The sequence below is a fragment of the Medicago sativa genome, chromosome 1, assembly GCF_051527215.1.
Source record: "Medicago sativa cultivar Bolivia chromosome 1, Bolivia_mono, whole genome shotgun sequence".
Taxonomy (NCBI): domain Eukaryota; kingdom Viridiplantae; phylum Streptophyta; class Magnoliopsida; order Fabales; family Fabaceae; genus Medicago; species Medicago sativa.
In genome coordinates this window covers 76,681,697-76,700,543 of record NC_140749.1, presented here as the reverse complement: position 1 = coordinate 76,700,543, position 18,847 = coordinate 76,681,697, and the positions used below count along the sequence as shown (strand labels likewise).

The following is an 18,847-nucleotide window of genomic DNA, read 5'->3' as shown; positions in this document are numbered from 1 at the left end:
TTAAAAAACAAGTTTTTTTTGGTATAATTAAAAAACAAGTTTTTTTCCCTATGAAAGTGAAATAAAGACTAAAGTTAAACAAAAATTATTTATGGTTAAACTTAAAATATAATAAATTTTACATAGACTATTTGATTCTTTGAATTTGAATGATCTAAAATGAGCACGGTAAAAAATGAATAAATCATTTGAGTTGTTATCGTAACAATTTATTATTTGTTATGATGTATTTACAATATATATCTTTAATTTTTAAATTAACGGTTGATATTACTCATTTTATACTTTAAAATGAGTTACTCATTTTAGAGAAGTCATATCCAAATTCTTCGCCACTTTTTATTTATATAAAAAAAATTATTTAGATATTCTTTTTGACAAAATATTTAGATATTTATTAAATAACATTTTATATTTAAAGATGAGCAAACATTCTAAAAGTCAAATGCCTTTGGTTTTTGTCCAAAATAAAAAAATGTCTTCGGTTTTATATTTGATTCATTAACTCATCCTTTAAAGACACAAATTAGCATTAACATGTGTATTTAGACATATGTTTGTATACTAAAAAGTAGAAATTAGACCTTGAAAAGTGTGTTAATTTATTTCAAAAAAGATTAAACACTAATTTGGTTAACCTTTGACATACTCCCTCTGGTGACATTTATAAGAAAAAAATAACTTTTTAGGTATATTCAATAATCAATGTATCTAACCCATAAATGTGACTGGATACATTAATTATTCAATGTATGTAAAAAGTCATTTTTTGTTTATAAATGCGATCGGATGGATGAAGAATGTCCTAAGGTAACACGTGCCCTACACATATTAGCAATGATGACTCAATAAAAAAATTATATTCTAAATTTATTTTTTGGAAAGGGTTATATTCTCAATTTTGTTTTTGCATGAGCTTATTTAATTAATTTATTTTGTTGAATGCCTCATGTGGTCCGTGAGTTGGTGGTAGGATAGGACGAGACAGAGCCTTCTACTTATCTGGCCACCTTATTAATAAAGTACTCATACCTATAACACGCTTAGCAAAGCCCGAGAGTACAAGTATTTTGAACCCGTAGGCGCCCACTGAGTACGGCAGTCGGTTGTTTTCGCAAGAAAGAGAAACTTTAAACCCGCCAACTTTATAATACAATACCAGCTGCGCGCGCCACTGGATTCTTCTTCTTTTGCCTTTTTCCATTATTATTACTTCTTTTTTTTTTTTTTACCTTATTCCCATTTTGCATCACATCCCCATCATTGCGCCATTCAATGCTACTTACGTTAACCACTTTATAGCCAACCATAATAATAATCTTAAAAACCCACTTTTTACTATAGAAAAGAATGCAACATAAGAGCATCACAGTTGAAATACTAATTTTTGGGTACTTAAATGTACCTAGTAAGTACCTAATCTCTCAAATCTAACATTTCACATAATTTTTTAAATGAAATCTACAAATCAACTAACTTTATATCATTTAATATCAATTTTTTAATATTAAAAAGGTGTGAGTCTCACTTAAATTAAGGTCTTAAGTGAGACATACTCCCTCCGGTCACTATTATAAGCAAAATTTGACTTTTTAGGTTCATTCAATAAATGATGTATGTAGTCTATATATAGACTACATACATCATTTATTGATTGAATCTAAAAAGTGAATTTTTGCTTATAATAGTGACCGGAGGGAGTAGGTCTTATACGACCCCAAAATTTTTCTTTCCAATGAGGATATTTATTAAGTATTAGGTCTTAAATAGTGAAGACATTACCATTAAGTATGGTCTAACTCAACTCAATTAAAAGAAATTTTGCGTTATGTTAGAGTTAGAGTTCGAACTCTAAATATTTTTTGTTTATATATCTTAAATCAGTAAATTTCTAGTCAATAGATAATTATAAAAAAAAAAAAAATTGCCCTTGACTTCGTTTCATCACACCTAAGAAAAACTTTTTTAACAAGAATCATGCAAAACGATTTATAAAAAAAGGAAAAAGAAAAACGAATTTGAAGGGGTTCTTGCTAAGCATAATTTGGTTTTACAGTTCATTTTTTAAAGTTTGAAAGCAATCCTACGTAAATATTGTCTGCAGGTACCTAATATGTGAGACTAATCTCTTATGCTAAACTCCTATTTCAGGAGTATCAGATGCTAAATGTGAGAGGCTAGTTCCTTATGCTAAATGGTTGAAAATTGAAATACCAACAGGCAGTGAAACACGAAACACCAACACAGTCTCTGTCTTAAAAAAAGGAAGACAGAACGCAGTTTGATTACACTTTAATTTAGATTAAAAGTAAAAAAGTATTCTCAGTTGATGAGTTAAAATCCGATATTAAACGTAGCCATTCTCAAACTAGGGATTGAAACGAAAACATAATCAACAAGTGAATTCAAATGAAATATACTAAAACCATATAAACAAAATTTGTGCTTGGAATTGAAACATTGTTAATTTCATTTGGTTAAACACCAAAAAATTACAATTGAACAAAACTTGACATGAACCTACTAAACTCAAAAATAGATATACTAGAGAATCGAAATTCAAAGTACCCAAATTTACAATTCCATCCATACCAAATGCAAAATAGAGATAACCGAATCATAAGAATGGGAAAAATTCTGTCTTCACAGAAGGCTTCACAGAAGAGACCGAAGCATGAAAAAACAGTTGTTGTTACCATCAATCAAAGCTCCATAAATCTCCAACCAAATGTTCCTGAACATTATTAGGTGGCATCACTGATTGTCCATCATAGTAAATCTGATAAAACTTCATGTAATCCTCGTATGCCAACAATTCATCAGACAATTCTTGTACCTCATTTTTTGCTAATTCAGCTTCAGCTTGTTCAACAACATGTGTTTCTTGTTCTTTTTGTTCTACCACTTTCTCTTTCTCTCTCTCTTTCTCATGTTCATTCACAACACCACCAAAGTAACCGAATTCATTCTGATTGGAACCACCGTTGAACTCCATCACAGAAAAGCCAACCTCTGAAACTGAACCAGACCCAAATAAAGAATTCTCATCACCACCAGAACCAGATATGTTAAAAGGTTCAGCATTGATAGCATGAGAATTTTGAATTGTGTCAGTTTGGTTCAGATCATAACCAAATTCCAAGTTCAGATTCTTCTGATAGTGTTGTTGATGATATTGAGGAAGCTTCTGTGGTCGAATCGGTGGAGGATTATTATTGTAACGACGAGTAGCATGAATGGTATATTCATCATCTTCGTTAGGAAAATTAACCTTAGCTTTTTTGCCACGGATTTTTCGAGCTTCTTTGTCGTAAGCTCTAGCAGCTTCTTCAGCAGTGTTGAATGTACCAAGCCAAACACGAACCCCTTTTCTTGGATCACGAATCTCTGCAGCCCATTTTCCCCATGGACGCTGTCGAATCCCTCTGTAGAGATTCTTCCTCTGTTTTTTCAGTGGCTTCTCAGCTCGTTCATTAACTGTTCAAATGAAAAACCTTAATAAGAAAATTTTCAACAAATGCAAAAGAAGTAGTAGTCGGTACTTGAATCAGATACCGAGTTTAACAAAAAAAAATGAAAATGGTAGGACTAAAAAAAGAAAAGAGTAACTCTCACCTTTGGGAGGCTGTGATCTTTTGAGAGTGTTGGGTGGTTGTTGATCAGCACCAGTATGAGAAAAACCGAAGTTTGAGGAGTCAATCTGTTGGCCAAATGAGTTAGGCCAGAGCTCCGAGGCGGTGAGACGGCGGCCGTCACGGCGAGGAATGAAGTCAGCGATGATAGCACCACCACACATTCTGTTATGATGATGAGTATTGCTTGCTGTATAAGCTAGCTAAGTAGAGGTTTTGGAGGGTGAAATGGTGTTATGAAAAGGCAATGAAAGAATAGAGTATTATGATTGATATGAGAGGTTTATGTTGATGTGTTTGAGTGTGGGTTATTATTGAGGAAGAAAAAATTGTTGTGTTGTGAATTTTGTTTTTGTTGTGTTTGAGTGAGAATGACACAAGATGTTGATAGATTTGAAGGGTATTTGTAGTTGTAAAAAATGGGGAGGGTTTAAGGAGAATGCGTGACAGAAGTGACATGAACCTTCCTGGATTTACCCCTACGCCGCCAAAAACACAGTTTGCATTGCCTTTTACTTTTGCTTTGCTGACTAAACTCTAGAAGTCTAGCTTGCGTTGTTAGCAAATAATAATTCAACTCAAATAGAATCATTAAAAAATTCAATTGGGTCAAAAATAAAGTTAAAATAAATCAATTCAATTAAAAAGAGCCTAATTAGAAACATTTTTAAGGTCAGTGTTGAAATAGTGCCGTAACATGCACAAAGTATGAAAATAGAGAAATGCTGACAACGTATATTTTAACTACACTTTTCAACATATTTTTTTTTATTTGTTAAAATATACATGAGACCTAACAAATTTATATTGAACCCATCTAATTTGGTGGGATTCATTTGAATTTTAACCAATAAAAATAAATGTGTTACAAAAGTGTGTGTTGATAGCCTTCCTCATGAAAATAATTCTTGTAAAAAATCACACACGCTAATGTGTTAGGAAATCTTGCTTCATTTTTTGATGGCGTGACAATTTTTTTGCTTTAATTATTATTTTTGTGGTCAAGTAGCCTAGTGGCTAGAGTTCAGAGTTCACATTTTTCAAGGTGAATAAGTGGTGTGTCTGGCGTTCGAACCCCGACCCCTACATATAATGCCCCTTTCAACTGAGCTATGCTCACGGGGAATGCTTTAATTTTTTTTACTAACATTAATTAAGAATGAAATAAAAAAATGAAATGTTTTTCCGTCATAGACATAGAGTTCAGAAAATTGACTAGAGACTGAATTTTTGAATGGTTTTGTTGCAAAAATATTCAAGATGTTAAAAAAAATTGTCCCACAATAAATTAGAATTTTTCGACAGAGGACAAATTAATTGTGAATTTTTAAATAATCAAAACAACGAAAACTTTGTCGTAAAAATCTAATTTTGAGCAGATTTATTGCAGAAACTTCTATAAAAGTACATAAAAATGTTCTACGTAGTTTTATAGCCTTCCCAAGACACCTCAATTTATTTTAATTTTTCAACCAAAACGTGTAAAATTGCAATTTTGTTCTAAGTAAGCAATTAAACATATACTCACGCATAAAATTTTGTTCCCCAATTTTGTAGGTATGTTTAAAATAAAGTTCAAAATTTTGTGGTGGAGGTTCCTGTGAACATGCCTACAAAATAGGGGAACCAGATTTGACCCGTGATTTTATGCTAACTTGGAACAAAATTGTGATTTTGCCCATGTTGGTTGAAAAATCAAAGTAAATTGAGGCGTATTTGAAATGTTATAAAAATTTTACAAATCATTTTTATGTGTTTTTGTAGAATTCTTTTAAAAAAATAGCTCATAGTTTGATTTCTAAGTCAAGATTTCTTTTGTTTTGGTTTTAGACACTTTGAAAATTCATAATTATCCCGTCCACGGTTGGAAAGTTCTAATTTTATGTCGGAGGCCTTCTTTTAACGTCCTAATTATGTATGCAAAAAATTAAAAAAAAAATTAACTTATAGATCATTTTATAAACATTCATTGAGTTTTTATGAGTATTAGACTAAATGACATAAGTTTAATTAATATTTCTCTTATGGTTTAGTTTGTTTCTCTTATTTCGGAAGTGAGAAGAGCAATTTTAAAAATAAACGAAACAATCTGTCAGAAAAAGTCCCAGGAATTCGTTGACAAAAAAGGCCCATGAGTAATTTGGCCCAAAAGAGGCCCAGTGAATGTCAAATTTACTTGCCCAATACGCACAAAAAAAAAAAAAAAACTGGAGCAAAAACTAGGGTTAGTGAGAGATAGGAGATATATATAGCCTCTTCCACCGCCAGGTTATCAAACCAGAGAGAGAGAGATAGAGAGTGAGGGAGAGAGAGATAGAAATGGTGTCGCTCAAACTTCAGAAGCGGCTCGCCGCCAGCGTACTCAAGTGTGGTCGTGGCAAGGTCTGGCTGGACCCTAATGAGTGCAATGAAATCTCCATGGCCAATTCACGTAACTACTACTACTACTACTCTCTCTCTCTCTCTCTCTAATGTTTTGTGTTATGATTTTGATTTATGTTAATCGATTATGTTTCATTTAAACATGTTTTGAACTGTTTGTTTTAGTCATGAAATGTTTTATTTTTATTTTTAATGATAGAATAGATGCTGTTTTTGTTCGGAAATGTAAGGTGTGTTGTTTTATGCTATTCAATAGCAGAACTTGTAGGAAAAAAAAAAAAAAACTAGGGTAGAGAAAATTCCCAAAAAACATTGAAATGTTGTGACTTGATTAAGATTTTAGAGTCGATTTAGTTGTTTTGGATTTAAACTGTTAAAATATTTTAATTTCAGGACTCATAAGCTAGTTTTAAGGGTATAGATAGATAGTTTGTGTTTCATTTTCATATTTTTGTGCCTTTATGAACTGGGATGCTCAATTCAGCCTTTTCACTGAAAAAATTGGGGCTTTTATTGGATTTCATTGTTGTTTTTGATTGTACCCTAATATGAACTTAGTGGAGATTAAAATGCCCAATTTACTTGGGGGTTCTCATTTTTGTTGTCAGTGAAAACTATTACCTTAACTCATTTTTGTTATGAAATTTTCATGATTGTGTTAATTGTTGATTGGTAAGCATCTGATGTATTTCACTGATCATATGTGGTGGGAGCCTGTGATAAATGGTTTGGTTGGTTTCTCGTTGCAGGCCAAAACATCAGGAAGTTGGTTAAGGATGGCTTCATTATCCGGAAGCCAACTAAGATTCACTCCCGCTCCCGTGCTAGGCGTATGAAGGAGGCCAAGAGGAAGGGACGTCATTCTGGATATGGTATTTAACAATTTTCAACCTTGATAGTTTTAATATGAATTGAAGGATATAGATGCTGACAAATCTGTTAGTTTGTAAGTTAGTGTTTGTCTGCTTGTTAAGTCATCATCATTTACGCATTTACGCATTATAGAATACATTCACTCTGTTTGGTTTGCAAGATTAGTTAATCAGTTGTGCGAAGTATTCTAGGTTATGAAAGTTATATACATTCTGAAAATGCATGTAACATATTACTTCATACGAGTATTTCTATGGTACTTGCACTATCAGGATAGGTTTCATTGATATTCTGTGATTATAATTTGCACTTATTGATAAATAGGTAAAAGAAAGGGTACAAGAGAGGCTAGGCTCCCCACCAAAATCCTTTGGATGAGGAGGATGCGTGTCCTCAGGCGTTTGCTTCGCAAGTACCGAGAGGCAAAGAAGATTGACAAACATATGTATCATGATATGTACATGAAGGTGAAGGGAAATGTCTTCAAGAACAAGAGAGTCCTTATGGAGAGTATTCACAAGTCCAAGGCTGAGAAGGCTAGAGAGAAGACATTATCTGATCAGTTTGAGGCCAAGAGGGCGAAGAATAAGGCTAGCAGGGAAAGGAAGCATGCCCGCAGAGAAGAGCGCCTTGCTCAAGTGAGTTCCATAATGTTTTGATAATATATGTAGTGAATTGGTATTATTTTATCACTGCATTTAGACTAAATTTGTCACTCTAAAATTGACCATATCACCCTGCCTTTTAAAATGTATAGGGTCCAGGAGAGAAGGTTCCTGCAGCTGCAGCACCAGCCGCACCAGCTGCAACAGCAACCCAGTCCCAGTAAGTATCTAAACACTTTTGTTACTTGGTTTAGTTTTTTTTGTTATGTTGTGGTCTAAATGTGTGTTTTCTGTGCAGACCATCAAAGAAATCCAAGAAGTAAATCAAGTATCCAGAGGTCGAGTATTTTCATTTTATAGCATAAGTTTTATCTTAAATTTCAGCTGTACAAGTACAATTTTGTATTGGGTTTATATTTTGTTGCCATTTTGGTATGGAAAATGCACTTTGGTGAGAAATACTATTGTTATTTTATATTCCAATTATGAAATTCCTTCCTTTAATTCCCCTATCATGCCTGCTTACCACATAACCAACATTTCCCCCATAAAATTAAGCATTCCAAATATCTAGATCTTTACTTGTGTGTTCGGAAAACACCAAAATCATGGCAGTGCATGAATTCTAAACTCTGCTGCAGTTGCCACCACTAAACCGAACACACATGCACGCAAGCACAAACACTTGATACTCTTGCATATTTACAGGGTATAATTGATGAAGCCATGTTTCTCTCTATTTATCAATGCAGTCTCCACCATACAAGTGTTGAGTGAATCTATGAAACTATGCAAGACACTTTTGTTTTATGTCATTAACTATAGATTTTATGAATAACTTCCCAAAAAAATGTTCATTCATAGAAATTCTGTTTGTGTGCTTTCGGAGAACTGAATAACTTCCCATAAAATAGATATTCTTTTTTTTTTTTTAAGGAATAAAATAGATATTCTGTTTGTGCGCATTTGGAAAATGTTTGACAATATTTTGTATCACTCGCCAAGTGTATGTATAATGAAGCTAGAAAGTACATATAAGAGTTCATTTCCAAATCATGGGAATCCTGATTTTTCTTGAGAATAATTTAATAGAAATTGTCGGTTATTTAATCTTTATACCTAGAAATATTATTCTCATGATAAACATGAGAATACTCTTTTCATCCAATTATTATTCAAAATGACAATCCGCTGTATTCAAATATGACATTGTCAAATGAGAAAACTGTACAAAAAAATTAGCTGCCCTTTTTTCAAACAAAAAATTGTTTCTCATGAAGAAAAGAATAGAAATCTGATTTTCCCGCACGACATAGATTGCCCTTTTTCAACCCGTCATCTAAATAATTACATGATACTCTATGCCAAATTAATCTTCATGTTAAAGAAATAAAGAAAGTTCTATCATTTTATTGTTTTAATGCAGTATATTGAGCTCAAATAAAAATACCATGTGCACTCGTTTTGAGAATTCGTGTCCTTCCACATTCAAAACAAAAAATAATATCTAATAGCTTTCTAAAAAATATCTAATAGTTTTTTTTTTCTTTTCTGAAAGGAATATCTAATAGCTTTATCAGCCCAATTTACACTATCATTATTTTTTGCCGAAAATATAAGATTATCCAAAATCCCAGTTTTGGATTTTAAATGTTTCGTCCATATCAGACTCAATCATTAGAAATTAAGTTCTCCACTCTTAGTTACGTGCCCTTTTCATGCCACAGGTTTCGAGTTAGGATCCTTACTGTCGGATTTTACTCTTTACCACACCAACAAGATTTGGTGAGACTCGTGTGAAATTTAAAAGTGATTTGCTAGCACTTCTCATGCTTAAATCGAGGGACTAGAAAATCAAAACGAAAATATAAATCAAAGACAATGAGCAAAACTTTTCCTTTATTTGTTGCCTCGTTACAAATTTGGAGGATCTTTTTCCTCAAGAATGTCTACTAAGAAAGTCAAAATCATTGGTTATTTGGATTTCTATTTCCCAATTCATTCAATGGGTACGCTTCAAAAATATTAATCCAACGTAGCTGATGAGGAGCCAATAATTATTAAAACAAAACATCATATGCTAATCAATCACTTGGGCCAAGCATTTTCTCGGGAACGACAAGACTGTCAAACTCTTCAGAAGTCAGTACTCCAAGCTTTAATGCAGCTTCCTGATCATCATTTCAATTTCAATACTTAGAAAATTTATTGAAGCAGCATGTAGAAATTATGTAATAGGAATAAATTCATCCATACAAACTATACTACTGTCAATGATACTCAAACCAATATGAGTCGAAATGGTACTTGTAGAGGTATATGCTGCTAACATTGAATTTGTTAAGAATTAATGTCATTTTCTTTTAAATTACTGAAGAGAAACAGAAAAACAAGAATAACTAGGCATCATCATCACCTTAAGTGTAGACCCCTCTTTGTGGGCTGTCTTGGCAACTGCAGCTGCCTTGTCATAACCAATTTTCTGGAACAGACAAATTAAACTCAGTTTCAAATGCATGTGAAATTTAGTGAGCTACAGAAGAAGACAGGAGGAAACTTACTGGGTTCAAGGATGTGACCAGCATGAGTGACTGGAAGGGTGAATGAAAAGTGAAACAACAACATGCATTAGATAAGGGTTTGGAGATTTGATACACATTTTGTTTCAAAATGCAAATAAGTAGTCAACTCACCTCATGCAATAGCTTTGAAATTCTTTCTCTATTAGCTTGAATACCTCTTACACAATTCTTTTCAAAGGAAGCACATGAATCTCCAAGCAGTCTCACCGACTACAAAATCAAAATAAATATCATGAGCATTTAAGTACATCTTTAAGGTATTCCATATTGCATAAATTTGGAATCAAAACAAAAGCCAACAGGTGCCCATTCATTCACACGGCCTGGATTTATCTTCTTTTTTGGGGCATTACCATGTATATGCATATATACTATTACCACATGTCATCACAAAGACATATAAGCAGCCTAAACAAACACAACATATCTGAAGTATCTTTCCTTCCCATTTTCTACTTTGCCAACATAGCAAAGAGTTTGTGCAACATTCAAGCCAAGTCCATCTGACTTTCATCAGTGATTCAGCTGCTTTTAGATAATATTATACTAATATAATATATATATATATATATATATATATATATATATATATATATATATATATATATATATATATATATATATAGAGGACATATCAAATGAGAGCACAATTTATAATGAGAGGATGAGAGGAGTAAATGATGACCATTGGATGAAAACAAAGGGACCAGATTTAAGATGCCCACATACATGTGCATGTGCCTTTGTTTTCTCAGTCTACGCGCCTCTTCATCTACACACCTTTTCTCTCTTCGTTTTTTTTTTTTTTTTTTACGAAACATTTACCTCTTTTCTTGTTCTGTCTTGCGAAGAAAAGTATTTTCGTTGAGATTAAAGTTCCATTGTTTCTTATCTCCAGATTGGACAACATGAATTTTTAATCAAGTGGAAACAACAATTTCATTTATCCTCAAATCTAAGGTCATGCTAATCGTTTTGTTTTTCCAGGTTAAAACTTTTTAGCTTAATTTTCATAGGTAGCAAACAATTCTGATTTGTAAATTCAAAATCAATTCATTTTTTGAAGAATAGAACTTGGTTTAATAAAAACCTCCTCTCACGATTGTGAATCAATTCCTGTACAAATGGTATATAAATTGGAAAATACGGCCACCATAGAGAAGTCAATACTCATGCACCAAGCAACAAAATTGACGAGTTATAGCATATTGATGATTCCTATATATCAGGTTGAGCTTTTCGATTGGAAATAAGGATGAAATTTCATAGAATTGGGAGAAGAAAATGAAGCGGTTACAAAGAAAGAGGGATGAAAGGTGCTTTGGTTGTGTAGAGAAGAGGCACATGAAGAGTATTAAATCTAAGCCATTAATTTTAATTGGAGGGTCATGATTTAATCCTCTCATCTCTCATTATAAGATGTCCTCTCACTTGATACATCCCATATATATATATATATATATATATATATATATATATATATACACACACACACACACACACACACACACACACATATATACATACATTATTAAGTTTACATCAACCTAGAATCAGGTAAGGTAACATATTCGAACCAAGTTAAAACCTAGCTAGAAGTTCCTTGTTTGCATGATTTATAAATTAGAAATAACATACATAACAAAATAAAGGATATGAAACATACTTGCAGGAGATTACTGGCAATCACTGGCTTGAATACATTGAGCTCAAAATGACCATTTGATCCTCCCACAGTGATTGCAACATGGTTTCCCATGACCTGAAGCACATGGATCATAACATCTATTCAGAAATTTAGTCACTGTTAAGGAACTAAATAGCCAACCAAAACTAAAATCAAGGATATAATTGCAAGGAAATTTATAAAAAAGAGCACGAATAACTGTATTATTCAATATTCAAGGAAATTCAACAGTGATTCCCAGAGCTCAAAGCTCCAAGAGAGAGAGACTATTCCCCTTGCATACCCAGCTTTATGCTAAAAAATCTTGTCCTTCTCTTCAGCTCAGCACTTTCCTCCTAATACTACTAACGACACACTCTTTCCTCTAACAAACTTCAACTACCTCACTAACATAACTAGCTCCCTCAAACCAGCTTGCCATCTTGTTCTGTTTCTTTTTGTTGGTGTAACTGTAAACTGTCAATATTTTATGTATCACCCCCACCCACCCCACCCCCTATCATGGACCCTATTAGCAACCATATAATTCAAATTGCGTAACTGTATTACAAGTCATACAAGCTTTTCGCAAGTCAAAACTCACAACACGAGTATTTTAAATAAAATGAAGAGTGAATTGATAATTACCTGTGCACAGACCATAGTCAAAGCCTCACACTGGGTAGGGTTAACCTTCCCCTGAAACAGAATAAGGTTGTGGCATGAATCAAATCCCAATTCTAAGGCTAACAAAATAATAAGCTATGGTAGTAACAATTAAAAAAACTCTTGTGACAAATGTATATTAAGTAAGCATGAGGTTCTTACAGGCATAATACTGCTTCCCGGTTCGTTTTCAGGAAGAATGAGTTCACCAAGACCGCAACGGGGACCACTACAATAAGATAGAATTCATAACACCCATTAAAGAATTGTTTTCTACACAAACACGTGCACAATCATATAAAAGCAATTTGTCAGTTGGATTTCTAGCATTCTACCTTCCTAATAACCGTATATCATTAGCTATCTTCATTAAAGAAGCCGCAATTGTGTTGAGGGCTCCACTAGTTTCAACAAAAGAATCATGGGCAGCCTGAAAATGGAGAATACGAACGCACTGCAAGTCAATATTTTTCTGCATATGATGCAAGACACCAAGTTCGAGGAAAATACTAGCGTGATGAAAAAGAGCACCAGACAGATTAAAGACAAGGAAAATAAAAAGTTTTAGCGACAAACCAAAGCCTCAAACTTATTTTCTGCTGTTACAAAGGGCAGATTTGTTTCCGTAGCTACTGCTAGTGCCACCTTAACATCAAACCTGAAATCATCCAGCAAATTATCATTGTTTAACCAAATTTACTTTTTTAAGTTAAACCACAAATGTTTTTTTTCAGCTTAAACAGGCTAGCCTAGCACATCGATTTTTATGATAAAATGAACCCATATCATATCCATAAGATCTTCAGCGAAAATGTTGTCTGATTTTCAACAATTACATCCATTATAATTTAAAGCCAAACATGAAAAATGCACATGCACATCTATTCCGGTAGAGTCCATTACTTTTAGGTATTTGATGATAGTAAGAAACAATTGCCGGACAAAAAGCTCATCAAATAAAATATGCCAAAAGGAGTGAAAAGAAAGACGCTATAACTTTCATTTTGGTAGCTGTCAAATATGAGAAAAACAAGCGCTTAGCGATCAGGAAGCATGCATACCCCTTCTTTGTATTCAATCCAGTCCCTACAGCGGTACCACCCTGGGCGAGCTGCTCAAGTAACAACTACTAAGTCAGAACTCCAGAATCATACAGGTGAAGAACAAGAATTTAAAGTTTGTGCTTGAGTGTCAAACCTGATACATACGCGGCAAAATGGTAATCACACGATCAAGACTATACTTCAGCTGTCAATAAAGGAAAAAGTTGTGAGAAACCCCTCCCCACAAACTGTCATGATTTTACGAAGCGTACTAATGAGGCAATGATAAACAAAATACACACCATCAAAAACCAAATGAAAGTAAGCTTACTTGTGTAGTATACCCACTAAACTCCTGTCCGAGAGTCAAAGGTGTAGCATCTTGAGTATGAGTGCGCCCAATCTTGACTATATCTTTAAATTCAATTGACTGGTAAAATTGTTTTTTTTTTTTTAAAAAAAAGCACAAAGTAAGTTAATACTGATGTAGTCAAGACACTGATAAATGGGATCTAAGGAAAAACAATTGCAACACAAGTGTCTCCAGTTTATAAAATTCCATCTTAGAGACTAAGAGAAAGAAAAATTTCATGAAAGTTACGAGGTTACTAAAATGTTTCCTGTCACAATATATTATTTGGAAATGAAAATTGCATACATGATAGACCAAAAGGAACATTGCAAGAAAGCGCCAGCCAAAACCACAAGACCAGAAAATAATTAATCATGCAAGTTGCAAGGATTCAACCAAGGGAGACATGTAGTGATAATATCAGAATTGGATCTGTAAAATGACCAGAGCCATAAGAAGAACAGGTTAGGTGAATAGCATGTTAACCTGGCATGATTTTCACATTTATATCATAGAGTTCTACGTAGTTCATACTTCATAGCATGAAAGAAGCATGTCAGGTCTAATGTAAACCACTCAAGTTCCCGCCTTACCAGGATGGCACGAGTTAACAGTAGCGGTGGGCAAAAAAAAAAAAAAAGAACTGCTAAACTAATAAACTGAATTTAAATACACTGAAGTAAACCTGACCATTAAATCCCATTTATATTTAATCCGGTTTTCTTAGTTTGAAATGGTTTGGTCAATCGTGGTACAGAAACAGTTCAACTAACTGCAGTTTTTAAACCAGATAGAGACATTAGACATTCATAGAGCCCCTCCCCTCCCTGCCGTGTCAGAAGTCTTATACCCTCAGGCAACCACACAAAATTGCTAAATTGTAACTTTCATACAAAGGATCACAGGCAATGAAAGTTGATGGTATCGGTACCAAAAATTTGTTTCAGTTTTCTAAACATATTATAACTTGTCTTGTCTAAACATATAGAATTCAAACCTTTGCGTCAAGTGTAGCATGTAACGTCTTCAAGCTGGGGATTAGTCTTGAGTTTATTTCAGTTCCAGCGGCAATGTGCATCACCTGGAAAGAGAGAAACAAACATATATTAAAGAAATAAGAAACAGTTTACAAGGAATTGCACTCCACAAAAAGTGATCAATAAGAAATTTTTGAAGATGAAATTGCATAAGATGTACAAACGACTTACAGTTGGAAATGTATCATTAGAAGATTGTGACATATTGACATGGTCATTTGGGTGCACAAACTTCTCACCGCGCTTATGGCCAAGAATCTCTGATGCTCTGTTTGCAATAACCTGAAAAGAGTTCAAACACAAACTTTCTTATTTCATAATAGGCCACTGCAGTGATCAAATGGATGGAATGGTTATGTAAGTCAAATTATCATCACTGTCCAAACAAAACAGAAACTGGGAAAAACTAAATAGATTCTCAAGTCTTTAACACAACCATCTATGATATACAATAAAGATTAATATTTATTTTACTGTCATAAGTTCAGTAATCTAAGATCCTTAAACGTGGGGCATAATAATTTTCATAACTAGACCTTCAAGTTCGGCACAGCCACACAATAGTACTGAGAGTACATTTGGATAAAAATAGTTTAATTTAACACTTATAAGTTCATACAACAACAACAACAACCAAGCCTTATCCCACTAAGTGGGGTCGGCTACATGGATCAAATGACGCCATAATGTTCTATCAAAGACCATATTTGGATCCAACTCATTGACCTCTAAATCTTTTCTAATGGTTTCTCTAATGGTTTTCTTAGGTCTTCCTCTACCTCTTTTAACTTGACTCTCCTCCATTTGATCTACTCTTCTTACCATGGCGTCTACGGGTCTTCTCTCTACATGTCCAAACCATCTAAGCCTATTTTCTACCAACTTTTCTACTATAGGTGCTACCCCCACTCTCTCTCTAATGATGTCATTCCTAATCCTATCATGTCCAGTCTTACCACTCATCCAACGCAACATCCTCATCTCCGCTACGCTTACTTTACTCTCGTGTTGGCTCTTAACCGCCCAACACTCCGTATCATACAACATTGCCGGTCTGACTGCTGTCCGATAGAACTTTCCTTTCAGCTTAAGTGGTACTTTCTTATCGCACAAAACACCTGAGGCTCTTCTCCATTTCAACCACCCAGCTTGAATGCGATGATGTACTTATAAGTTCATAACTAAAAAAAAAAAAAATTAGTTAAATTGTTTTCATATAAGTTGCACACTGTTTTCACAAGCTATCGCGAAGAGCTTATTAAATTCAACAAAGACAGCATATACTCATGACATGGGTCCTGTTTAGATAAGCAACTTAATTAAATGCTTATAGTATAGACAGTTATCATATAAATTCTTATGTATAAACTAATTCTATAACAAAAGATAAAATAAAGTCCAAGTCCAACTACTCTCATATAAGCTATAAGTTGTTTTCATAAACTGTCCTGCAAAGCTTATGGAAATAAGCTGAAAACAGCTTATGTATATGCCAATGGCTGTTTTTATAAGCTCTCCCAAACAGTCTCACAAGTGTTTATGCCAATAGATTCTTTTTGGTGTTAAACCTCCAGTTACCGGGGGGAAAGAGTCCCTGGTAATCCAGAGTTCGATCCGGAAGGTAAGTATAGCCTAGCCAAAAATTGTTCCACCTAGAAATCAAATTCAAGTTCTCCTGAACGATTCATAATTTGGTGGTGGAACTCATTATCCACTTGAGCACAGTCACTTAGTTTGTTTATAGTAGATAAGCTCAAATAAGCGTCATAATCTTTCCGAAACATTTTGATAAGTACTTATACAAACAAATAAGCCAAAATAAAATTTTGATAAATAATAATAAATACAAAAACAGGATAGGTATGAACCTCATTAGCATTCATGTTACTTTGAGTACCACTTCCAGTTTGCCAAACAACAAGAGGAAAATGATCATTATGCTTTCCATCAGCAACTTCTTGTGCGGCCTTCATAATGGCTTTTCCAATAGTAGGATCAAGACCATACTCCATATTAACCTAAATCACATTTCATCAATCAAATCCATACAATAACAAAATATTCAAAATCAAAAACCAAAAAAATTACCTTGGCAGCGCATTTTTTCAAGATGCCGAAAGAGCGAATGATAGGTTCAGGCATACGTTCACGGGGACCACCGATATCGAAATTCTGCAAAGATCGTTGAGTCTGTGCTCCCCATAGTTTGTCGGAGGGAACTTGAATGGGTCCGAATGTGTCGCGTTCTTCTCTGAAGGTAGTGGTTGATGAGAAGTAGCGAAAGGTGAAGAGTGTTGGTGAGGTTGATTTGGTTGATAAACGGCGTGATAGAACGTAGAGCGCCATTGAATGAAAGGGTTTGGATTTAGATGGAGGAGGATGGTGGTGATGGAGAGAAATGGAATAGTCTGATCAGTACAACTGCGAAAATGACCAATCAGGGTACGCGACGCCGCAGCCTTCTTCCAACTTGCACTTTATTTAATGTTTTCTCCATCTCAAATTATTAAATTTTAATATTATTTTTTTCAAATCTTCCTTAAAAAAAAATTCTTTTTTTAATCTAAACTAATTTATCTAAATTGCCACCATTAAGAAAATTAAAACATAATAATTTGTTCTTTTAAAAAGATATAATAATTTTTCTCCTAAAAGAAATTTTATTATAATTTAGAATATAGTTTTTGTGATCTCGTTAGTATAAGTTTCATAAAAATATGTAAAAATCATTCTCTCTGTCTCAAATTATATGTCATTTTAACAATTTTATAAATATTAAAAATATAATTAATGTTGTATAGAAAAGAATAATTTCGTGTCAAGAGAGTTACTTGCGGAGCACGAAAAAATGTGAAAACCTGTGTGCCACATACAACATTTCTTGTAGCGTGAGGTTGATCTATAAATATGGTGTTCATTTCTCTCATTTTCACATTGAGATCATGTTTTTCTCTTTCATTTTCTTAGGAAATATTGTTGGGGGGTCTTATCAAAGCTCCTCAATATAAAGGGTTGAGTAAAGGTCAAGGATCATCTCGAGAAGCTACCTGACAATCAAATAAAAGGGTATTGGTTGCACAAAGGGGAAGTGTAAGGAGTAAATTCCAAAAATAAGCGTTGGAAATCAGGTTCAGGTATAGGAGATATTAATCACATCAATATGGGACTGCAGGATTATAGATAGTAAACTAACAGGTTAAATGATGACAATTGAGTTGGATAACTGTAATGTGGGTTTGGAGTGCAAGTGATTAACATTGTTATGATTGTTTTGCAAGTGCTCAATCCCTTGTTGACTTGTTGTATGATAGAGCAGAGTTTAGACCTGTGATGTCGAATATGATCAAACACTTATTTGAACATGATATGAATGACATACTAAGTACCATGATATGATATGGTAGGGTTTCTAGGCTATCATATGAGATATATGGTCAAGGTTCGTATGCCTATACCACTGTCGTGTGGACTGTGGATGCAACAGCACATCAGGTCAGTAAGATATTGAGCGCGACACAAATATAACAATAAACGACCATGAGGTTCCAAGAGGATGCAGTCAGATCCAACTATCCGAGGGAACTCTGATATCTACTGCTCTTCAAGAGCTATTGAGGAAAGTGATGCATTCGTAGTGTAAGCTTTACAGATTACGTGGAAGGACAACTGATTTACTCGCCAGACACCGTCTACTAGGGAAAACCATAGTTAAGCCGCCAGTTAGCATTGCGTAGGCACTATAGAATCATACATAATACTAGGTTAATTTTGAGAATATCTTCGAGATGAAACTTTTTGGTACTCACTGTATGAATGCAAATTAAATTCATATGCCATTTGTTATTGCTTGCTTGACACTCATCGCGTAGCGATAAATCAAACGAGAATAGCAAAGTAATAAAAGTGACAAAATTTAACATAAAGTACAGTAGTTTAAGCAGTGGCGGATCTTAGTATAGACCCATGGGAGCCATGGCATCCCCTGGGTTTTCAATATATACTATATTAG

The 18,847-nt window shown here is 33.9% G+C and overlaps 3 protein-coding genes across 3 annotated transcripts; 1 reads left to right on the top strand and 2 right to left on the bottom strand.

The window, feature by feature from the left end:
* Positions 1–2,430: 2,430 nt before the first annotated feature.
* On the bottom strand, positions 2,431–4,010 carry LOC146957573 (uncharacterized). Its single transcript, XM_085737263.1, has 2 exons — positions 3,616–4,010; positions 2,431–3,477 (listed from the first exon to the last, which is right to left on the bottom strand). The coding sequence occupies exons 1-2, from the start codon at positions 3,794–3,796 to the stop codon at positions 2,699–2,701; spliced, it is 960 nt and encodes a 319-aa protein (XP_085593389.1). The 5' UTR covers positions 3,797–4,010; the 3' UTR covers positions 2,431–2,698.
* Positions 4,011–5,906: 1,896 nt separating this feature from the next.
* On the top strand, positions 5,907–8,004 carry LOC146957572 (large ribosomal subunit protein eL19y-like). Its single transcript, XM_085737255.1, has 5 exons — positions 5,907–6,063; positions 6,764–6,886; positions 7,212–7,525; positions 7,645–7,712; positions 7,791–8,004. Exons 1-5 carry the CDS (start codon positions 5,952–5,954, stop codon positions 7,813–7,815), a joined length of 642 nt encoding a protein of 213 aa, XP_085593381.1. The 5' UTR covers positions 5,907–5,951; the 3' UTR covers positions 7,816–8,004.
* A 1,370-nt stretch (positions 8,005–9,374) lies between these two features.
* Positions 9,375–17,292, bottom strand: FUM1 (fumarase 1). The gene is made up of 16 exons (XM_085737240.1): positions 16,927–17,292; positions 16,707–16,856; positions 15,010–15,120; positions 14,799–14,882; positions 13,781–13,879; positions 13,604–13,654; positions 13,468–13,517; positions 12,983–13,064; positions 12,742–12,836; positions 12,569–12,635; positions 12,389–12,439; positions 11,741–11,836; positions 10,186–10,284; positions 10,054–10,083; positions 9,909–9,974; positions 9,375–9,663 (listed from the first exon to the last, which is right to left on the bottom strand). The coding sequence occupies exons 1-16, from the start codon at positions 17,182–17,184 to the stop codon at positions 9,577–9,579; spliced, it is 1,476 nt and encodes a 491-aa protein (XP_085593366.1). The 5' UTR covers positions 17,185–17,292; the 3' UTR covers positions 9,375–9,576.
* Positions 17,293–18,847: the final 1,555 nt, after the last annotated feature.

What these genes read in the sequence shown, in the direction of transcription:
- LOC146957573 (XM_085737263.1), bottom strand. Translation starts at nt 3,796, where the DNA reads ATGTGTGGTGGTGCTATCATCGCTGACTTCATTCCTCGCCGTGACGGC. An exon ending in AAGATCACAGCCTCCCAAAG is followed by an intron (nt 3,478 to 3,615) that starts GTGAGAGTTACT and finishes TCATTTGAACAG; the next exon opens with TTAATGAACGAGCTGAGAAG.
- LOC146957572 (XM_085737255.1), top strand. Translation starts at nt 5,952, where the DNA reads ATGGTGTCGCTCAAACTTCAGAAGCGGCTCGCCGCCAGCGTACTCAAG. An exon ending in GGGACGTCATTCTGGATATG is followed by an intron (nt 6,887 to 7,211) that starts GTATTTAACAAT and finishes ATTGATAAATAG; the next exon opens with GTAAAAGAAAGGGTACAAGA. An exon ending in GCAACAGCAACCCAGTCCCA is followed by an intron (nt 7,713 to 7,790) that starts GTAAGTATCTAA and finishes TTTTCTGTGCAG; the next exon opens with ACCATCAAAGAAATCCAAGA.
- FUM1 (XM_085737240.1), bottom strand. Translation starts at nt 17,184, where the DNA reads ATGGCGCTCTACGTTCTATCACGCCGTTTATCAACCAAATCAACCTCA. An exon ending in TTTTGCCGCGTATGTATCAG is followed by an intron (nt 13,518 to 13,603) that starts GTTTGACACTCA and finishes TTACTTGAGCAG; the next exon opens with CTCGCCCAGGGTGGTACCGC. An exon ending in CGGGAAGCAGTATTATGCCT is followed by an intron (nt 12,440 to 12,568) that starts GTAAGAACCTCA and finishes ATTCTGTTTCAG; the next exon opens with GGGAAGGTTAACCCTACCCA.